We start from the raw sequence: 22446 nt of genomic DNA on the forward strand, positions 1-22446 counted from the left end.
ACCCAGGGCTACATGGATGCCTGTTAAAGATCTAAATATCAACAGAGAATGTGGATGGGCCAAATGCATTAGAAACAGGGGATTCAGCCATGGCTCCATCAGTGATAAGCTGGGACATCTTAGGAAAGTCAGAAAACTTTTGTGAGGTTCGTTTTGTTTATCTGTGCTTGAGTAGAAGTGAAATAGATAAGTAATTTCTACTCTAGCTGGTCCTGGTACAGGTGCAGCTGCTAATCTGATTTAGGTGGGGTAAGCAACTGGAAGTGCCTACACCTGAAATCTAATTGTCTCTGCCTCTTTTCTTAGCATGACAAAATAGCTAGTGACTTAATATTTCAGCAGAAGAAGCTGAAGCCTTAAGCACCTGTCAAAAATTGCTTTCCCTAGAAATTATAGTGGTCATACTCTAGCTTGGTAGAAAAATAGCTAGAAGTTAGGCCTAGTCTAATACTGTGGTCGACAAACTGTGGCTCGCAAGCCACATGCGGCTCTTTGGTCCTTTGAGTGTGGCTCTTCCACAAAATACCATGGCCTGGGCAAGTCTATTTTGAAGAAGTGGCGTTAGAAGAAGTTTAAGTTTAAAAAATTTGGCTCTCAAAAGAAATTTCAGTCGTTGTACTGTTGATATTTGGCTCTGTTGACTAATGAGTTTGCCGACCACTGGTCTAATACATGGATACTTAATGTGTAGAAGCTCAGCTTCAGTATCCCTTCCACTAGATCCAGCTGTGTTTGTGCTCATTAAGTCAGCTGGGGTTTTTTCTGGAGATTCTGAGACTGTTTCAACCATCATGATGGGGTGTGGGGTGTGGAGTGGCAAAATGAGCTCCAAATAAGATCTCAATTTATCATGCAAATCCTAGACATCACTCTACGCCTCCATGAAACTTCCTTAAGTATTCAAATTCGTCCCAATTGCCCCCATCTGTGAATATTTTTTTCAATTATAGGTCTTTCTACAGTTTAGCACTCAATTATTCTCTAGGCTTTTTATGTATATATCAATGTATCTATCTGTATCTATATCTATCTATCTATCTATCATCTATCTATCTATCTATCTATCTATCTATCTATGTATCTATCTATCTATCTATCTATCATCTATCTATGTATCTATCATCTATCCATCCCCTCACCCCCCACCTCCCATCCATCCATCCATCCATCCATCCATCCATCCATCTATCATAGCATCTTTTTCTTTCCTGTTTGAGTGTAGCATCTTGAGGGAAGGGAACAGGTTCCTGTTCAGTTGCTCAATGGGGGCAGGACCCAGAGAAGGCATTCTTGGCAAATGGTTGACTAATTAGCTGGGCTACGGTCTAAACTGTCACACTTAAGTCTAGTAGCCTAAAGAGGTTCCCAATTCTAACCATCCTCAGGCAAGGCAATGAGCAATGAAAAAGAATTTGTTTTTCCTGAGAACAGGGAGAAATAAGTAACCTGAGATCTGAATAAATTTCAAACCATGGTAGCTTATCTACAACACTCACTCAGATTCATTCTCTCTAGCCTGCATGATAAATAGGAAAAAGACAAAGGTCTTAAAGCTTCATTAAAAAAAAAAACACAACCACCTGGCATAATTTTTTTTCACAGCATGTATGCCCTTTCAAAGGAAATATTTCCACTAATGAGTCTCCTTTGCTTGTCCATTAGTTATTAGCACTTCTTAGGGGAAAAAAATCTTTAATTAATGTGGCTATTCTTTAGTCCTACTTTGGAGATTTCATTTTTATCCTGAGCTACAGAAATAAGATGACAAGGAAATATTATTTGGGTATGAGCTTATCTGTATTTGATACAACAATGGGGTGCTTCTCTCTTTCTTTCCTTGAATAAGCTAGCCTTAGAGAAGAGCTAACGATAATATCTGGGTCAAAAATAAGCACAACCAATGAAAGAAATGGATGTTCTATACTTGAAATGACATGCACAAATAGTACACTGAAAGCCTCTCCCCACCCCCTCTCTTTCCTTCAAATTCTTAGATATTACAGGATGGTAGATAGATTTTTAAAAAATTTTAACTGCATTGGAAAATAAGAGAAGGACCCCTTGATGGAGAATAGTCAGAGTAATATAGAACATTGCTGGGCCAGAGAAAACTGTTATGAATTGTGTGCATGGCACTGGGAAGCCCAAAGTTTAAGGATAAGGCAGTAGCCACGGGCAATAGTCAAATGGTTTGCTAGGGCATCATAGTAGGAATAGCCAAATAGTATAATAGAGAATTCCCCTACAATTTTCAGAGAAAGCCTTTGTTTACAGAAGGAGCAGAGAGCCTGAGAGTCAGGTGAAAGTGGCGGGGCCATGTCCAGAGAGTCCAGAGACAACCTCATTTCTCTAAAAAAAGGTACTTGAATATCCTGCTTGCTGCACAAGCTTCCCATCACCTGCCATTGCTTGGCTAACAGATATAGCATGTACAGGGATGCACAGCAACCAAAAGGGAACATCCAATGAGAAGAAGAGTATATAATAAAAGGCTGTCCAAGGATGAGAAGTCATTCCATCCATGTCAAGTGGGCAGATTAATTAGAGAAAGAGAAACATTACATATGGGCACTTACATGCCCAGACCAATCATCCTGAACTAGTACAATAACTAGGTGAGGGGTCTGTGGGACATTTTCAGTATTACCATGGGAATAGCAAGGGTTGGAACTAATTGTATACAGCACCCAAGAGTGGATTCTGTCCTTACTGAGGTTCACCACCAAGAGGACAGGACCACCTTCATTGGTTTTCCTTCTGGACTCTACTTTTCATCAGGGTCAGGAAGAAATCTATAATAATAAAAGTATAATATGCTAATTAGACCAGACATCCTTCCTTCTGGACAAAGCCACAGTGGGCAGGGGCTGAGGCAGAAGCAGCAGAGGCCCCCAGTCATGACGGTGGTGGGCGGGGGCCAAGGCCAAGGCCCTTGCACAAATTTCGTGCATCTGGCCTCAAGTGTGCAGATAAGAAGGGAGCTCCAGAGGGGCTGAAACATGGTGAGGGGCCATCACAGATATGGGAGAAGTTTCCATTTCACAGTTTGGAGGATAAAGAGGTTGCCTCCAAAATTTGCTTAATGAATGGATAGTCAACATAGGTGATAAATCAACTGAGAAGGGGTATCGCATGTCTTGATGGTGAACATTACTTGCACCATTTCACAACTAAGTAAACATATTTTTTAAGATAATGTAAAGGGAAAATGGCGGCTGAATAGAGTCGTGTTTGAGTCTGGTCCTGGGGCGGAGAGTAGGAACGGCAGTGGTTCACAGGGGGAGTGTATGTTGGCAAGCTAAGGGACAGCTAAACTCCAGGAGAAGGTGGGGGAGTGCTGGGCAGGGTTCCCCTGACCGTGCAGCACTCACAGGGGCTGGGTCCCCTCCCAGAGCTGTTGGTTCACCTGGGGCCTTGCCATCTTGCAAGGAAAGGAGGATTTTATTGGAAACCTGACTTTCGGCGACAACTGCAAACACTGAACAGCTGTGAACACCAGAGTATCTGTCCCCAAACGGCGCAAACATTCAGATTCAAAGGAACTCTTCACTGCACCACGGAAAGGTCAGATTTCGCCTGAAATAAGGTGTGGTTTCTAATCCCCACACGTGTGAGCCGCAGGACCGGCAGGAACCAGGAGGTCTGTGCCTAGAAAAATCTGCGGCAGTTGGAGCTGCCGTGATCCGTGAATGTGGAAGGGGGTTCTCTGAGCTGCTAACAGAAGTGATCTCTTAAAAGCAATATATGATAAACCCACAGCCAACATCATACTCAATGTCTTCACTGACACTGCCCCTAGGGCAATGGAAGCTAAAGAGAAAATTGGTGAGGTAGTTAGCCTCTGGCCAGAGGCCTAATGACCTCGCCGCTGCCGTGGAGGCTGCAGATCAGGCCCAGAGAGAGGCCCGAAGAGAGAGGCAGGGCCTGATCAGCAGCTGCCATGGCTGCTGGTGAGGCTTGGAGAGATAGAGAGGCAAGGCCTGATCAGAGAGATAGAGAGGCAACTTATTTCCAGACATTTGGACTTTAATGATAGAGATAGTAAAATAGAGGCAAATTAGTTACCTTCCCATGTTACATGAGTAAGCGGTAGAGAAATTTTTTGAGTGCTCTGATAAGTCAAATGACAGCTCATATTTTAGCCATGGAGAATGTGATCCTTAGCCAAATTAGTCTATTTCTGAGATGTCTTGACTTACTCATTTAAAAGGAATCACTTTTTTAAGTTTTAGAAAAGTTTGATTTGGTCTACATTTGAGTACCACTAGGTACTCTCATGATTAGAACTGATGATTACTCATTGATTTTTTTTTTAAATTTCTTTATTGATTAAGGTGTCACATATTTGTCCGTTGAACTTAACCATCGGTTAGGCTCATATGCATGCACACAAGTCCTTTGTTGATCTCTCCCCGCTCCCCCCACTCTCCCCTATCCTCCCTCTGAGGCCCAATAGTCCGATCGATGCCTCCTTGTTTCTGGTTCTGTTCTTGTTCATCAGTCTATGTTGTTCATCATTTCCCCTAGATGAGCGAAATCATGTGTCACTAGAGATATACTTGTAAGAACTGAATGTGAGACGAGCAATAATAGTTATGCTGACAGGCAAATGAATCAGTCTGTAGTGAGTTTCTTTCTGGACCAACAGTTCTTTTGAGACCCAATATCAATGTCCACCAGTTCCTTATGTGTTCATGTCGGCACTGACCCCTCAGCTCTGGATGGTGGACAAATGGTGGTAATGCAGGTCCGACTCCCTCTGGTTTGGTCTCGGCCGGACCCAGGGGCACGGCTTCACCCGGACTCAGAGGCACGTGGCCTCACCCGGACCCAGGGGGCGCGTGGCCTCACCTGGACCCAGGTGCGCGTGGCCTCACCCAGACCCGGGACCCAGCCTCACCCGGATCCAGGGGCACACGGCCTCACCCGGACCCGGGATCCAGCTTCACCCGGACCCAGTGGCACGAGGCCTCACCCGGACCCAGGGATGCGTGGCCTACCTGGACACGGGACCCAGCCTCACCCGGATCCAGGGGCACACAGCCTCACCCGGACCCAGGATCTAGCTTCACCCGGACCCAGGGTCGCGTGGCCTCACCCGGATCCAGGGGCACGCGGCCTCACCCGGACCTGGGACCCAGCCTCATCCGAATCCAGGGGCACACGGCCTCGCCTGGACCCGGGATCCAGCTTCACCCGGACCCAGGGGTGCATGACCTCACCCGGACCCAGGGGCTCATGACCTCACCCGGACCCAGGGGCATGTGGCCTCTCCCAGACCCAGGGGCACGTGGCCTCACCCAGGCCCGGGACCCAGCCTCACCCAGATCCAGGGGTGCACGGCCTCACCCAGACCCGGGATCCAGCTTCACCCGGACCCAGGGGCGCGAGGCCTCACCCGGACCCAGGGATGCGTGGCCTCACCCGGACCCAGGTGCGGATTTTGGTTCTTTGATTAAATTTTTTTATGATTAAACATCAACTAGTTTCAGATGTGTGGACAAATTATTAACTGAATTAAAATTACTCAAAAGACCAGATTGAAAACTGGTTGGTCTGGTGATTTTGGTTGTGTAAATGGCTGAATTAGATTGCTCTATGGCAAACACACTGATTGCTCAGAGAACAGAGTACACAAGCAAATCAACTAGATTCATATAGATGCAGTTAAACGATATAAACCCAGTCTTCAAATAGCCTTCCTGGTGAGATGCTATATTTCATTTCACTTGAATGATGTTTTCTTGGATGCTTTCTAACTTCCTTTCAATATGGAGTCAGTGTGAAATACTCCTTAGAATCTATATTAATAGATTTTTATCATTCTGGACAAAGGGCTCTGAGCTTTGCCATTTTTTTCTGTCTTATTCAACCTTTTTATTAAGAACTGGTTGAGGATATTGATCAAAATTACAGATGACAGGAAGCTGAAGGAGACTGAATTGGGATTCAATAAAATCTTGATAGGTCAAAATGGATTCTAACAGGTAAAAAATTCAAAATTAAACCTTAGTCCATGCTTTAGGACCCATACCCCAATCCTCTAAGGATAGATTGATTCATAGAATATTTGAGAAGAAACTGGAAGTTTTGACTATTTGTAGTATCAGTATTAGTAAAAAATAAGATGTAGGACTTTTTAAAATGTCTAAAGTGACCCTGTGGTATATTAGTAGATTAACTTTCAAAATATGAGAAACTCTGACATCATCAGACTGTAGCTGGATTATGTACTTAGTTCTCAGACAATGTTCAGAGACATCATAAAAATACAGGAAATGAGCACCAATTCAATGAAAACATATGAAAAAACCAGGAATGTTTACTCTGAAGAAAATTCAGGGTGCATAATAACTATTTTTAAATGTTTGAAGGGTTCTCACATGGAGGATGAAATAATTTGGCCCCAGAAAGTAGAACCTGGATTGTGGACCAATGCTTTAAGAAAATAGCTTTAGGATTGCTATTTGTGCATACCTTGGCAAATAGTGAAGTCTGGGGCTAGTAACAGGTGTCTTTCCAGATACTGGATCATCCCATTTTGAGAGGTATTAGAGCAGGGATTGCAAAATAGCCTTCCATGGACAAATTTGTTCTGTTGACATGTTTTCTTTAGCTTCCTAGTGTGTTAAAATTTTTTTACTTAGTCATTAATATTTTTAAAAAGCACAAAGATTTTGCACAAGGTTGGTATTTTCTGATTTTCTTGAAAAATTGCAAAATCCGACAACCATGGACCTCCATTTTTATGAGGTAATAATCAGCTGAGGAAGAGGATCTAGTTCCTCCTTTTGATAGGGTGTGTACTCTCTGGTTTTCCACAGTTCTCACTACTTCTTGTTGAATTTCCCACCTAGAGGCAGAAGATAATATTGTCATTTGTCCTCTTGCTTGAGTTGCTGGTTTGCTTACACTCGACCCAGTTCAATTTGTAACTTATTTGCCTGGTCTCTCTAGGCATTCAGTTTTTGATCCTGGTTGGACACATCGATTGACTGGTTGGAGAATAGGACTTATTTAGAAATCAGTGATTTAAAAACTTATTTTTTTAGTTGAAATACCTCAACTCCTCCATATCCACCTTGCCAAATGAAATCTTAGGCCAAACCTCAATTTTATGCAACATGATAGAACAGCTATTACCTTTACAGTGGATGGATAATCTCTACCTCAAAATCTAACATTTCCCTTGAGGCAAAAAATAAAATTGTAGAGCTTTGATGAACTGGTTTGAACATTACAAAGTTTGAAATTCTCTTCCAAAAAAAATAAGGATACTAAGGTAAATGTTAGTTCTAAACACTTTGGAGTATTTGGTTTAAAGAAAACCCCCAATTTCTCAGATGAAAATAAAGATATGCAAAGGAAGGATCAGAAACTAGTAGGAATATCTGGGTTTTAGTCTTGGCTTGGACATTAAGCAGTTGGAGGGACTTCAACTTGCCCCTGGACTCTCAGATATCATCACCTGAAGGGGCATTTTGGAGACTCCCTCTGTATAGGTGAGGAAACTAAAGACTGGGAGGTAAAATGATTTGTTCAAAGAAATATAGATAACTGGTATCAGAGCTAGTATTAGAACCCAAGAATGTTCTCAAGGTGCACTCTCTCCATCATGCTTCCTTTCTCCTTGGTACACAATTGCTTTGCTTTTCTACTGTTCTTTGGGAAGGCTTTCTCTTGTCATTTCTCTGAAGTGTCCTTACAAACTAACATTCATTAAACAATTCTTTACATGGGTGAGCTGCTCTCCATTTTCAAGGGGAATGGAAAATTGAAAATTGTTTATCTTACCTATTTTCTCTTAGGCAGTAAGTTCTTTATTGCTACATAGGATATACTTGCCATAGAGAAGATAGAAAACATAACATTTTCAGTACAGATAATGGGAAACCAATTAGATAAACACCAGAAATTGGGTTGTTATTTGAGACCAGAATCTCTTTGTCTAACTGCTGTTTACTTGTTTCTAGATCTGGCTTCACTCCTATTCTCTCTTCAATCCACAAGCATTTGAAATGACTAGAAATGGTAAGAATTCAATTTTACTCATTTTCAAAATTCCATTGGCTTGGATTTAAGAACACGAAGCCTGTTTATAGATGGAGATGTGATCACAAAAATGTCAATGGGTCTCATAAAGGGAAAATGGTTAAAGCAATTAAAAAATATCCAAGTGAGTTTTTTAAAGAGTGGCATTTAAAACAACAACCTTTCTGTGGCATATTTAAATCTAACTTTGCTCACTAAATATTACCTTAGGAAAATTAAGCAGTTGATAAAAATACATATTTTAACCATTTAGTTATGCCATCATTAAGAAACATTGATAGTCTCCTTCAGCTAAGAATTGAATAAAATTCATTTTGGAACAGTGGCTTAAGGAGTGAGAAATTACTTTGCAGATTGATTTTGAATCAACAGGAAATTATTTTAAGAACTCTATCTTTCTGAAATCCATGAAAATGTGATCAGGATTGAATCCACACAGCTTGCATATTTATTTTTCTTACTTGGAGATTAAGGTTCTTTCCTCTGCTTTACAGTCAAACTTGATCTTTCTCATGAATGCTGTAGTCCCTTACAGTTAAAATGAAGTGCCCAAGTCAGATTCTCCTCTTGCCATGTCAAACAGAGGCTGTTTCCCAGCAACTTTGTCCAATAGCTCTGAGAGCCAGGTCTTGTCTCTGAGATATTGCCTCATTGGGCTTGAGGCCTTAAGAGCTTGATTCTCATCCATTCTGAGTCCAATGTGATTCCCTGCTTTAAAGCACACCACCCAGCCCAAACACAGCAGTGTCGGGTTGAGATAAAACTCATGCCACCATTTCTATTTCATGAGCTCATGTGTGCACCATGAATTTCAATACTCTTTGAGAAAAAAATAGGTTAGACAGGGAAAAACTGAAGAAACATTATTTTATTGATGTATTTCAGTGGTTCTAGTAAGAAATAATTATAGAGATGGCCAAGTTACTCTGATAAAATGTGAATAATGAAGGGCACATTGACTAGATTAGTTTTTGCTTCACCTCTGGTACTCTTCCTATATTGTCATTTCTCTGTTTTTTTTGTTGGTCCCTCGTCATCTTCCAGACTTCTAAATGTTAGACTGCCCTTATGCTCAATTTCACATAACTGGTCTTCCCTATTGGCACTCATTTCCTAGATGATATCAGTTAGTCTCACGGCATTGAGTGTTATCAACATGTGCGTGACCCCAGTTTATGTCTCCAACTCCGAATCTATCCTAGATCTTAAAGTCCATTTGCTCATTTTGTCTCTCAACTTAGATACTAAATGCAAATCTCAAATGTTAACATGCTTAAAACTAAACTCTTGATTTCCTACTCACTCCCCATTAACTTGCCTCTACCCTTATTTTGCCCATCTACATAAATGCTATCTCCGTGCTGTAGTAATTCAGACCAACAACTTTGGGGGGACACCTTTGCCCTCTTTCTTTCTCTCCCATTCCTTAGCTAACCCATAGCCAATAAATCAGCAGATTTGAAGGCTCTTTCTTCACAATATATCCCCAAATCTGACTTGTTTCTCATAACTTCCATCAACTTCCAGCCTGGCCTAAACCTTTATCTTTTGGAATGTGGAGTTACCTTGCATTCATCTCCCTGATTTCTAGTTGTATCCCCCATGTCCACCCCATAGTCTATTATTGAGGCAAAGAAATCCCATCTCATTCAAAGTTGATCTAAAGTTCTTACCCTGACTTATGATATCCTCTGTGGTATTGCTCTCGTGCTCCTCTCTGGCCTCACTTCTTTCCTCATTCTTTCCAGCTCACATCTTCTCAGACTTACTGTCATTCTTGCTCTTCCTATAACAATCAAGTGTCCCTTGGACACCAGGCCTTGACCCTCGTTGGTTCCTCTGCTGGAAAAGTCCTTTCTCCAGATAGCCACATGTATACCTTTCTTTTTTTCTGTTTGTTAATCCTTACCTGGGGATATTTTTTTTCATTGACTTTTAGAGAGAGTGGAAGGGAGGGTGAGAGACAGTGAGAGATAAACATTGATGTGAGAGAGACACATAGATTGGTTGCCTCCTGCATGTGCACTGACCTGGGCCAGGGATTGAGCCTGCAACCGAAGTACATGCCATTGTCTAGAATTCAACTTGGGACTCTTCAGTCCTCGGGCCAATGCTCTATCCACTGAGCAAAACCAGCTAGGGCTGGATACCTTTCTTACCTCCTTCATGTCTATATTTAAATGTCACCTGATCATAGTAACCACCCTGGGTGCTGTTTATAAAACAGAAACTTCCCTCCATTGGCACTCCATCTTCCTCACACTTTATTCATCCTCATAACACTTTCACCACCAGTTTTATAATTGCTTCATTCATCTGGCTTTTGTTCCTGTCCTTTATCCCCACTAATATATAACTTTCATGGGATGAGGACATTGTTTTGTTCCCTGTTGTGTCCCAGTACCTAGAACTGAATAACTATATGGTTTGCTAGCAAGCGACTAGATAAAAGAGTTATACAAGGGTTGACAAAAGTAGGTTTACAGTTTCATATGGAAATAATACAAATAAATGATACAATAATAAATAAATAACAAGACAAGAATAAACTTTTACATATTCACTAATGTAAACCTCCTTTTGCCTATACTTGTATTATGAGTTTAAGAAGAATACACAAAATTTTAATTTTTAGGAGATTTAATAAAGGATTTTTAGATATTTAAAGATATTTCCTTTTGCATCTTGGAGAAGATTGTGAAGCACCTTGGAGAATAAGGTAAGGCAGATCAGGAAAATATTTGCCATATAAACATTAAGATTTTAGGAAGCCCTGAGAGTTTGCCAGCTCATAATTTGAGAGTCTTCATCTTGTGGATTATAAAGATGATACAGCACCGCTTTCTTCTCTCTGTGTTGTTTTGCTCTGCATTAGGGCTTGTTAGAATTCTCCCAAAGGAAGCTAACACTCCTCAGAGATCTCTGGGCTTGCTGGAATGGTGTCTCCCAGAATGTTCCCATTTCTTTTAGTCAGCATGGTAGCATGAACAGTAGTAATTATTAAAAAATGTGCCCACAACATCTAGAAAAAGCCAGGCTTACTCACTAAGCAGCTTTCCCTGTGTCTTTCTGAATCCATAGTAAATAATTTTTCCCTGTTTCCCACAAATAGTTAATTATAGCACTAGCAGCAGCTCTTTGAGGCAGGAAGCCAGGCACATCTGTGATGCCCACAGGAGATACTGAAAGTCGCTCTCTCCTGCATAATAAAACCAACAGATTAGAGCAGATTAGCTTTCCCCACAGGTTGGAGCATTACTGAAGACACCCTCCCCTTGCTTCCTCCCGGAACACATTTCTCCTTCTCTCAATGTTGGCAAGTCACTCTCAAAATGTATAATAACCCCTGGAAAGTTTACACCTGCTGAGCCCATCCCTCCAGGAGGTTCTAGAAAATGAATTTGGTCACCAGCTGGGAAGCTAAGTCAGAATGTGCTACACATGGGTCTCTTGGCTGCACCATTTGGTCTCAAAGCATGGTCAAGTTTATGGGTTCACAGATTTATGTTTCCTTCTGAGCTAAAAACAATCCCTGGAGGAGGGCAGTGAGGGGAAACTAGGCTGCCTAGAGAGAGCTGCTCACCTGGAAGGTATACTACTAACTCTTTCAGAAAGGTCAAGGCTCAGGGCAGAATTTTGACCCCCTGATGTTATTTTCACAGTTACATTACATCACTGGTAAAAGGGACCTTGAGACCTAATTAAGGTTACTAATCTGCTGACTTTAAGAGAAGGAGGTTATGCTGGGTGGGCCCAATGAAGTCATATGAGACCATAAGCAGAAAGAGGAAGCAAAGAAATGTGAGACATGGGAAGGATTTGAAGGAGCCACAGCCACATATGCAAATAGCATTTTTCAGTATCTTTTATACATGCAAGTCCCTATCTCAGAGTCTGTTTCCAGGAAATCCAAGCTAAGACACCATCTTTGTCTCCTTTTCCATAGAGGAATCACACTGGAAGGATCCACTTCTGAAGTTGGTATAGTGGAAACTATGCATGGTCAAAATTGGCTTCGAAAATTTCTGAGGAAAGTTAGAAATTGATATGTGGTATCTCAATACATTTAAGTGTGTGGAATATCCCTTCCACAAAGAATCTGGTCTTGTTGCATTGTTTACACAGCAGATCAAGTTGCCTTGTGCTTAGGGCATATTTTTGTATCAAAAGTGTTACTTTAAATGGTAGAGTCTCTCACCCTCAGAGGCGAAATGCTCCCACTATGGGAATCATGAGGAAAATGAGGCTAGCTGGGTACTCAGCTGACTAGTCCTTCACAACCACTGCAGGGCATAAGCTAGTTGAGCTGAATACTGAGCAGAAGTACCCACCTTTGTTATTATTTCACTCTCCATTTTTACTTTTTCATTTATAGCTGAATTCATTGAATTCACATTAAGTTACATAAACTGATGATATAACTTCATTTTTTTCACTAAGCTATTTTTGATTTAGAGAATCCAATTATTAATTAGCAAGAATAAATTTTAAAGAATCACAAATTCATAAGCAATATCAAATCTCATTTAGCTTTTTATTTAAGTCAGATATAGTATTGAGAGTGGTCATGATTTCATTCTTTCCTCCCCATCAATTATGGCTGTGTGACCCCAGAGAAGTCACCATCTCTAGGTCTATTTTGCCTCAATGGTAAAATTGTATTTTAAAGCTTTAAGACAAAGGGCTGAATCGATGTTTCCTTTGGGTTCTTCCTGTTTTGTAATTTTATTTGTGCAGAGGAACAGGGAAAATTTATTTATGAAATTCAAATCAATGGCAGAGCAGCACTGTGCAGTGGTGAAGACCCCTTACAGACTTTTCATAAATCAAGAGGCTCCCTAAGCTCCCATTTCCTCACCCATCAATTGGAAATCTGACAGCACTTAATTTACAGAAGACATTTGAGGTTTAATAAGAAGATGCATGTTAAATCCTTAGAATAGCATTGGGTTGTAGGATTTGTAGCCGTAGTTGTTGGCATCCCCATATTTTCTCAGCCCTTTTCTGAGTTCACCTGTCACTGCTGACAGCTTCTCATATTAAGCATCACCATCTCTGCTTCTCCACTTGAGGGCTTTCTCCAGCATCCTGAGATTTATTCGCCTGTGCATAGGGTAACCCAGAAGTGCCAGGGATTTATCATACGAATCAATGCAAAAAGGGGAAACAGAGCCAGTAGATTAGTCATCCAGCAACCTTATTCCTTGTGGGACAAATCTTAAGCACATTCTACACACACACACACACACACACACACACACACACACACACATGACACCTTCAGAGAGTCTCCAGTGGGACTGAGCCTCAGGTGCCTACAGTGGAAACCTGCTAAAAAAAAAAAAATCACCCTCTATTTACTTTCCTCATTTCCATTTCTCATTTCACTCTTTCTCTTGGGATTGACCTCCCAAATAAATGATCATTTTCCAAGTCATTGTCTCAGATTTGCTTTTTGCAGGAACCCGAACTAAAACAGCAGCATTCAACATGCATTCACATCCTTGCAGTTGTTATCAAATAAAAGTGAGAGGAAGCCCTGGAGTGATCCTGTCTGTTCTCTTCTGACTCAGTGATCTGGTTCCTGCAGAAATGCCATAAACCCGATCATTGGAGGACTGTTTTCTCCTCATTCATGTGCAAAGAGTAACTATCTGGCTGTCTGGGAGTAGAGGGGTATGAACCCAAATGTCTTCCTAATGGATTTCATCATATGTGTATTCACTTGCATTTATAGTTATTTATTTATTTATTTTTTTGGTAAAACAGCTTTCCTCTTGGAGCCTGAGACACACAGCACATTCTAGAAGTGTGTGATTGTTGCTTACAGATTCTTGAGGAGAGGAAACAAGGTGGAGAGGGGCAAGGAGGGAAAACCAGAGGAAAGGAGGAAATGATGTTTGCCTGACTTTGCTAGGCACTCCTTTTGGAGTTATTAGCCCCTTCAAAGTGGTTCCTATTTCTATATAGAAATTGAGCTATTTACAGAATAGAAAATGTCCAGGTCACTGAAGGGGTCATGTGGTTCAAGTTATATTGAAACAACTGTTAGGAGGTATGTGGGGGTTGCAGCATTGGTGTGAAACTGGATCTCACCTGCTTTCTACCAATTAATTTGTTTTATTTAAAAACTAGAGGCCCATGCATGAAATTCATGCACAGGTAGGGCCCCTAGGCCTGCCCAGTGATCTGGGCCAATCTGTGGGGTGACCAGCAGGGTGATTGGGGGGCCCCTGCTGGCACTCGCCTTGGCTGGCCTTGGGCCTGCGTGCTGGGGACAGCTCCTGTGTTGAGCGTCTTCCCTCTGGTAGCCAGTGCTCATCATAGTGACCAGTCATTCCACAAGTCGTTCTGCTGTTTAGTCGATTTGCATATTAGGCTTTTATTATATAGAATGTTTCCTGTACCTCTGTCTCTCCTTCTCTATCTTCTCCTTCATTATCTAGCTTCTGTTTTATTTTATTTCTCTGTTTGGAGTAGACATGGCATAGGTACCCAGGAACACTTGCTAGACAAAGGAGGAGTCTCTCTTAGGAATTCTAGCTAATCTGTACCTCTGAGGCTCCAAGAGTTGAAGGAATAATTTCATTCTATGCTTAAACCCCACCAATGGCCAACTCTACTCTTGCATAGCTTTATTGATAGGCTCTGGACTATTATGATGATGCATCACAGACAACCATTTCCCTGTGAGAACCCCAACTTCAAATAGGTTGTTCCCTTGTCCAACTAGGAGAACTAAATCCAGATTGGAAAAGATGGTCACCATTGTTGGGGACCTGACTTTCTTTTTTGAACTTTCACAAAGTTGTGTGTGACTCAAGCACACATCCACCTTTTGTACTTCCACTTCAGGATAGAATAACCTTTTGGCCCAATGCATGCTACAAGGAAATGAGAACATAAAGAAAAGGCAGTCAGAATGGCATCTGGAATAAAAGTTCTACAGACATACAGAATACTATTGTATTTGCCATAATATTTAAATAAACTTAGTATGCTTGTGTGTTTTTTTTTATAGGTAAAATATAATTAAATCTATCTGTTTCCTCTTTTCTCTCAAAAAGAGCCTAAGACACACAGCACATTCTAGAAGATAAATTGGAGAATTCCTATACATTTCTTAGTGCAGTATCTCAAAATCTCAAACTTCACCATTTTAGAGTTAATAAATACAAAGATAAGAAGACAACCTATTCTTTGGTATAAATTATTACATAAAGACACTAAAACTTTCTAATTTCTGTTTTCACCCGAACCCCAGGCTGAGATATTCTCATGCGTTCACTGTGGTGGTAAAGAGAAGACATCTGAAATTCTTCAGTTACCCACTGGAGGAAGGCTTGGTCACCCCCTCCACGCCCCCCTCACCCCCAAAAAACAGAAAGATGTGGAGGAAGTGATTTTTCTCCATGACATTTTCTATTTGAAGGTAGATTTTATAAAAGATAATGGTGCTTTCCTTTTTTTTTTTCTAATTTTTAATCTGAGTGGTCAAATATAAATCAAAGGAAAGACACAATATATACAAGTGGCATGTCATTATCATAAAATACTATGACTGATATTAGGTATTTGAGAAGGATTAAAAGCTAAGTTTAGCAATTGTGACAAAATTTTATGTAACTTGTAGAGGAGAGTAAATAATTTCTTTGCTTGCTTGGAACTGCTGAAGTTTCAGTATTCTTTTCATAAAGATGTATATGGATTGTGAATACCAGTAAATTGTTATGTTATTGCTCTGATCATCTCATGGACTCCTTCAGATCATATTTTCCATGTCATCTATGCTTAATCTTTCCTAAGTCTACGTAGTACTGTACAAAATGTTCACTATTCATGGCTAAATTACCCCATCTGAGTTAGACCTAAAAGCATTATTGTGTCATGTCAGAAAAGGACCCAAAGTAATTACAAGCTAGTCCTAGTTCTGTCAACCACCTGAGTCTCAACCATGATAATAAATCCATTTTTAAAAACAATATCAATTATTGTATTATTAATTTGCACAAACAAAAAAAGCCTGGTCTGGTTCACTTATTATTTTGATGTTTACAAACAAATCACACCCGTCACATCCAGTTAATTTTAAAGAATAGGTAAAAATTCTCCTATATTCTGTGGTCTGGTTCTGTGGAATTTTTGAAGGTCTATCCTGAGAAACTAACTTTTGTGGGTTTTTGGAGTACACTAAAGCTTCACAAATATGCTCAGATTAGACCTTTGAAAAACAAAAATAGGTCACATAATCCAAGTGGTTGTCATCTATGATCATTAGATATGTACATACATTTAGATAAGGAAAACATCCATTCTTTGTGACAGGGAACAGAGAAAAAATTTCAGTTGACTGATAGAAGTTTCTGACTCGTAAAATTAAAAGAGATTTAAAAACGATTTTAAATAATAATTGTAAGATTTAGCAGAATTGTTTAGAAAAGGTAATAAATGCTTATTATTCTTGAATTGAATATAACTCCTCTCAACAAATGAAGCTTAGGGTTTTTTTTTTTGTTAAATTATTGGGCTTCCATATGAGTAGTATGTGTTGCTCATTGAACAATGTGAGTTTGTGTTTTTGAATGTATTTCATTTTAATGCTATATCATCAGATACACAAATATAGTTCAACAGAAATGTGAACAAATATTATCTTAAATACATTTATTTTCCACATACTTGTAGAAATTTTGGGGTTTGATATGTAGACCATGGACCACAATTAGGTTTGGTGTCAAGATTTGTTGATGCTACTCTTAGCCAGAGTTTAACAAATCTCACCTGGATGTATTTATTACAATTTCAAATAATTTTAGCTACCAAAACTTTTTAAACATATTGTTCTTGCTTCAGTGGTTGAACTAGGATGGTGAATATACCAGGAATATAGTGTGCTAGACTTTGGAAATAAAAAACTGGTTCTTCATGGGATTCTCAGTGACAAGATTTAGAAATAATGAAATGATAATAGGTTTTCTTTACTCTCAATTAAGAATGCATTTAAAGGAAGAGGTCAAGGAAAGCTATACTTCTGTTTCCTAATGGATGCACTTTTAGAATAGGGTTAAAAATATATGATGAGAGCCTGGCTGGCATGGCTCAGTGGTTGACCATCGACCTATGAATCAGGATTCCTGGTCAGGGCATATGCCTGGGTTGCAGGATTGATCCCCAGTGTGGGGTATGTTGGAGGCAGCCAATCAATGATTCTCTCTCATCATTGACGTTTCTCTCCCTCTCCCTTCCTCTCTAAAATCAATAAAGATATTAAAAAAATAAGATGAGAAAAAAATAATACTTCATGGATTAAAACCCTGAAGAACAATTATTAATCTATTATGTATTCAGAACTGCAGTACACCAAGATATCCAGAAAAAAAAAACCACACAAGACACAACTTTTGCTTTTTAGCATCTAAATGATGCTTTTCAACATTCTGCTAATCCTTTTAGCAGAAAGAAATGGAAAGGCAAGAACACCTTTAAAACAGTCTGTATCAGACTCTGTTTTCTTACTATTGCCCTATATACTGATGAGCAAATATAGACATATTGAGAGCAACACTTTATTGGCCTAGACAAAAAGCACTTATGATCCTTTTTCTAGTCTTTTCTGTTGTTTTCCTTAAACATAAAAATTAGTTGCTAAGTGAGGGACAAACATCCTTGGAATTTCTATTCTGAAGTTAGAGCAAAACCAAAATTAGATTTTGTTCTCTATCTTTTTCTTGTTTATTTCTTGGGTTGGTAGCAGACCTTGGTGGTTTCTTTGGCTAAAAAGCTAGGTGGGTGGTTTCATCCTGAGAGCCTACAGCAGCTCAAGCTTCCTGCTCTATGTGCATGGTTCCTTGGGCTTTGCATTCTTCTTCACAAGTGGAAGGACAGCCAGTGAAAGAGGCCAGGAAGCAATACAGAGACAGGAGGAAAAAGGAACCTGGGGCCAGAAACATATTTAAGTTTGTAGGTCTAGAAGACAACATGTTTCAGAGAATGGTTGAACAACTTGCTTTTAACATCTTGAGTCATAAGATGTAACTTGCAATATCTATGCCAGAGACAAAAGCCTGGATCAATAATCCTTTCTGGCTACCTGGTTCTTTCCCTTTTCTCTCTATAACTTCTATTTACTTTTTGTTGTTGTTGTTGGCAACCTGTTTGAATGTGCCTGAGAACCCAAAATATAAAGCCAATAGGGCAGAATCCTCACATTGCTACTTTTGCAGTGCTCATAGTTAATGCCTTTTGTTAAAGAATAGTCATCCCCATGTTTCGCCATCAGCTGATGCCAAAATTAGATGACCACAAGAATATCATGCAGGAAAGACTCAGGCCTTAATCTAATATTTTAAAACAAGGCAGCCATCACTAGCAGTTGTGTTTTTTTTTTTTTTTTAAATAAAGAATTATGAGATTTTATGCTTTATTTCTTTCCTGGAATTATTTTATTATTGACAACAGACTTGACATTTAACCTTAATGATAAGACAGAGAAAAGGTGCAAAAGATTTATGATCTTCAGTTTCCCTGCTATCTTTTGTTAATCTTCATGGGCAGGGAAGATGAATACCTCTACCAGGTAGAGGAAGAGGGCTTCCGCGACCCTTATAATGGCAATGAAGGTAGAATGGATGCACCTTTTGGTTAAAGTAGATAATATTTTGAGGAGAAAAACAAATGATTAGAATCACCAGTGCATGATTTCATTTCTTATTACCCAACCCATCTTATTTCCTTCTCTTTTTGAGACATCACTCCACACTTTAAGAATCAGCATTTCAAAGATCATTTCAAGTAAGTGCAAGAATAAGAAAATCTTAGCCTAACAATCCTAAGAAGTCTCTCTGAACCAATGACTTCTTAGTTTCACTGTTCCTCAGTTCTCTTTCCTAGCCCAAATCTTTCAAGCATCTTTTCTTCTGCTCCAGTTTCTTTTATGTGTTTCTCCCTTAGTGACCTTGGAGCAACATCTTTAGTCATGGAAGAGGAGAAACCAATGGGACTTATAAGAAAATATGTAAGTAAAAGGAAAACAATTGGCCATAAAGGGCAAGATCAAGATGAAGTGTAGGGAAAACCAGTGTCCTAGTGTACCAGAGTGGTCTTTAACTACTGTTGCCCACCCTGGATTCACAGATGAGAAAGACAGGATCCCTGTCCGTGAGCAAGGGCATCCCGGGCACTGAATTGTATAGTCAGGCTAAGGCTGCTATAACATAGAAAAGGGAACTTCTCCCTTAGATAGTGGTTCCAGCTTCTACAACAGATGCTTTGAGAATGTTTGGCATTGGCTGGCAGCACATGCAGCTTGAATCAGTCTGACAGTAAAGATAAAGTGGTTTCTCAGAGTAGAATTTCCACTACAGGGAATGTGGGATCCCCTGGGTTGAGGAATTAAAGGGAAATTGCCTATGACCTGTTAGTTGGTGATCTGCTGGGAACCCTGTTTCATCTACATTGCTAATTAAATCCCAAATTAAACTCAGTCAAATGTTCACATGAAAAGCCCCACCAGGATGAATTTACAAATTCCATAAGATCAAAAGGAGTCTCATGTGTAAATCCACAGCTCAAACATCTGACCCTCTTTACATCCACTTTCCTTCAAGAGTCCTGGTGAAGAGGTTATGCATCTTTGATGCATAGAGAACAACTTGCCTGGGTTGTTAATTCTCCTCTTAGTGAATTGCATAGGGAAAATCAGAATCTATCCAACTGAGTGTGTATGTAAATATATGGGGTGCCCACACAATTTGAAGAGGAAGTCTTCAGTGATGACCAGTTTCTATTCTGAAAACAGAGAATGGGAACACTGAAAAAGTTGCCACTTTGGTTAAGATGATAAGTTTGGTTGCAGGAATGTTGCATTTAAATTGCTAGGAAAAATAGAAAATGAGACCTGGATTCCAAGAATAAGGTAAAGATTGGAGGTTAAAAAAATAAGGGACATGAGCATTAAAAAGACCATTGAAATATGGTGATAAATTAAGTCATTGTGAGAAAATACAAGGTGAGAAGAGGAGCTGAGATGCTCCCATGACTGCAACCATCACTGAGAAGCTCACTGCCTATTGTGAGCTCATTTTCTCTATTCCTAATATGGGGCATGACAACTCCCTCAGAACATGAGGATTCACCAGTAGAAATCTTCTATAAAATGACTCCCTAACCTGCTTGGTGTCTTTCCACCCATCACAGGCCAAAACATCTTCCCAGGCAATCAGAAGGTCTCACACAATAATGCAGGAGAAGACAGCCAGTAAAGGGTGGTAACCTTGTTACTCTTCTCCCAGTCCTATTAAGGGTTTATTGATAATACACAAGATAGAGGAGCAGAGAATACTTGGTGCCACTCTGCCAAGGATCCAAATGGCCCATCTCAATACATTGCACGCCTTTACTTCAAAATTCCCTGCCTACCCTCTTTATACTACCCCAGTGAGTCTGCATCTGGTGGCAGAAATTGGAAGATAGGTTTCCAGGAAAACTTACCCTGGGGTCTCTCTCCAGCAGCTGCTTGTGGTGTAGGCTGCGTTTTCTCCTGGCCTTTGCAAGGCCATTGTGATAAAAGTGGTACAGGCCTTCAGTGAAAGGGAGCTGTGAAGAGTCAAACAGACACATGAAATGGTTAGCTTCTGAGGGTGGCCCCAGAACAGGGACATCAAAGCTGGAGTTGCATGTTGAGGCTCTATAGGATAGAAGTGTTTATGAGAAAACCACTGATAACCTTCAGAAATAGAGGACCATTCCGACTTGGTCCTCTATTTCCCTATCACTGCACTCCTTCCCTTTTTTCTATCTTTTCTTACATAGTACCTATTACCCTTCCCCTCCACAAATGCCTTCTATTCTTTCCTCCATTTCTTTAGTTTCTACCCATCTTTCAGTTTTCTGTTCTCCCTCATGGAGCCTTGCCTTTATATTCATACCTACACCAACTTCTCCATTCTCCTCTCGGACTAGTGTTTATACTCCATACTGGGTTGCTCCAGCATTGTGTTATGACCTAGTTCTGTCTTCACAGCTAGATTATCTGTCTTATGTCTTGGACTTTCTCTGTGACCCCTTGATGCCTCTCATCATGCTGGGTACAGTATAACCATGTAAATCTAGTTAGTACCTGCTGGATGACAGGCCTGGTTTCCCTCTATCTCCCTTTCCTAAAGATCCTTGGCATTAGATATGAGTGTCAGATCTAGTTAGAGAAACCACATTAGTAAGAGCTTGCCTGGGACTCAGGGCCTATAAAAATCTAGGTGAACCTAAAGAGAACTGTCACTGGTTCTATGATTCAAGGAAATTTGGTGAGGAAAATCTTAACCTAGGAATTAGGAGACCTGGATGTGGCTCATGTCTATTACCATCTAACATTAGGCAAGTCATTTGCCCTCTGGGGATATTTTTCTCTTCTCCTTTATGAAAATGGAGCCTCAACGTTCCCTGATCTCTCCCCTTTCTCCGTATATCTTCATATTTATAAAGTTAAGTTGTTTGTAGTTCTTAACTTGATCAACAAATTTAATTGAACCCTCAAAAATTATAGCCAAAATCATGGACATATATGCATTTCTCTGAAGATAAGAGACATGGTTTTCATAAGATTCTCAAGGCGTTCCAGAACCAAAAGCATTTTACTACTCTAAATATTTGTTATTGAAATTTTTAAGTATGTACAGTGCCAGCTATGATTTGGAAGAAAAAGGAAGGGGATGTGGATGCTTTGAACTAAGGTTTTACCAATCAATGTAGGTGGAGTCAATTTGAGATTTTTAGATCAAGCATATCCCAATATACACACAGAGACCCTTATCAAAGAGTAAATAAAATCTTATTCATTCAGTCTTTAAGGAAATCTCAGTTTAATCATTAGTTGACCATAAAGCTAATAAGCAGAGATTGAGTGGCTCGTTATAGGAAGTCCTAAAAAACAAAACCAAAATACAGCAATAGTCACAATAGCAAAAACAGTAAACCCAGAGAGTACACACACACACACACACACACACACAGGGTTGCCACATTGTATTACTTAGAATGTCCAGTTTAAAAGAAATTATGAGGCACACGCACACACACACACAATGAACATATGACCCACACATATGGAAAAAAACAGTAAATAAAAACTTTCTGAGGAAGTTCAGATGTTGGACTTCCTAGACAAAGACTTTAAATCAGCTCTTATAAATATATTTTAAAAAAATCTAAAGGACCCATGTTTAAAGAGAAGGAAAGTATTAGATGATATGTTAGCAAATAGAGATTGTTAATAAAGAGATAGATATTATTTAAAAATAACAAAATAGAAATTTTAGAACTAAAAGTACAATAATTGAAATAACTTTTTAAATGGAGGGTTTCAATAGCAGACTTAAGTTGGCAGAAGAATCAGCATAT

At 39.8% G+C, this 22446-nt stretch overlaps 1 protein-coding gene across 2 annotated transcripts in view; it reads right to left on the minus strand.

Moving 5' to 3' along the window:
- PCSK2 (proprotein convertase subtilisin/kexin type 2) overlaps positions 1-22446 on the minus strand; it is a 256763-nt gene that overhangs the window by 188158 nt on the left and 46159 nt on the right. The window contains exon 2 of one of the 2 annotated variants that reach the window (XM_008141110.3): positions 20542-20646. The exons of the other annotated variant lie outside the window; for it this stretch is intronic. Coding sequence (XP_008139332.2) covers positions 20542-20646 — 105 coding nt within the window. The remainder of the gene's footprint in view (positions 1-20541; positions 20647-22446) is intronic. 2 annotated transcript variants of the gene reach the window in all.

This window comes from Eptesicus fuscus, chromosome 12 (assembly GCF_027574615.1).
Source record: "Eptesicus fuscus isolate TK198812 chromosome 12, DD_ASM_mEF_20220401, whole genome shotgun sequence".
Taxonomy (NCBI): Eukaryota; Metazoa; Chordata; class Mammalia; order Chiroptera; family Vespertilionidae; genus Eptesicus; species Eptesicus fuscus.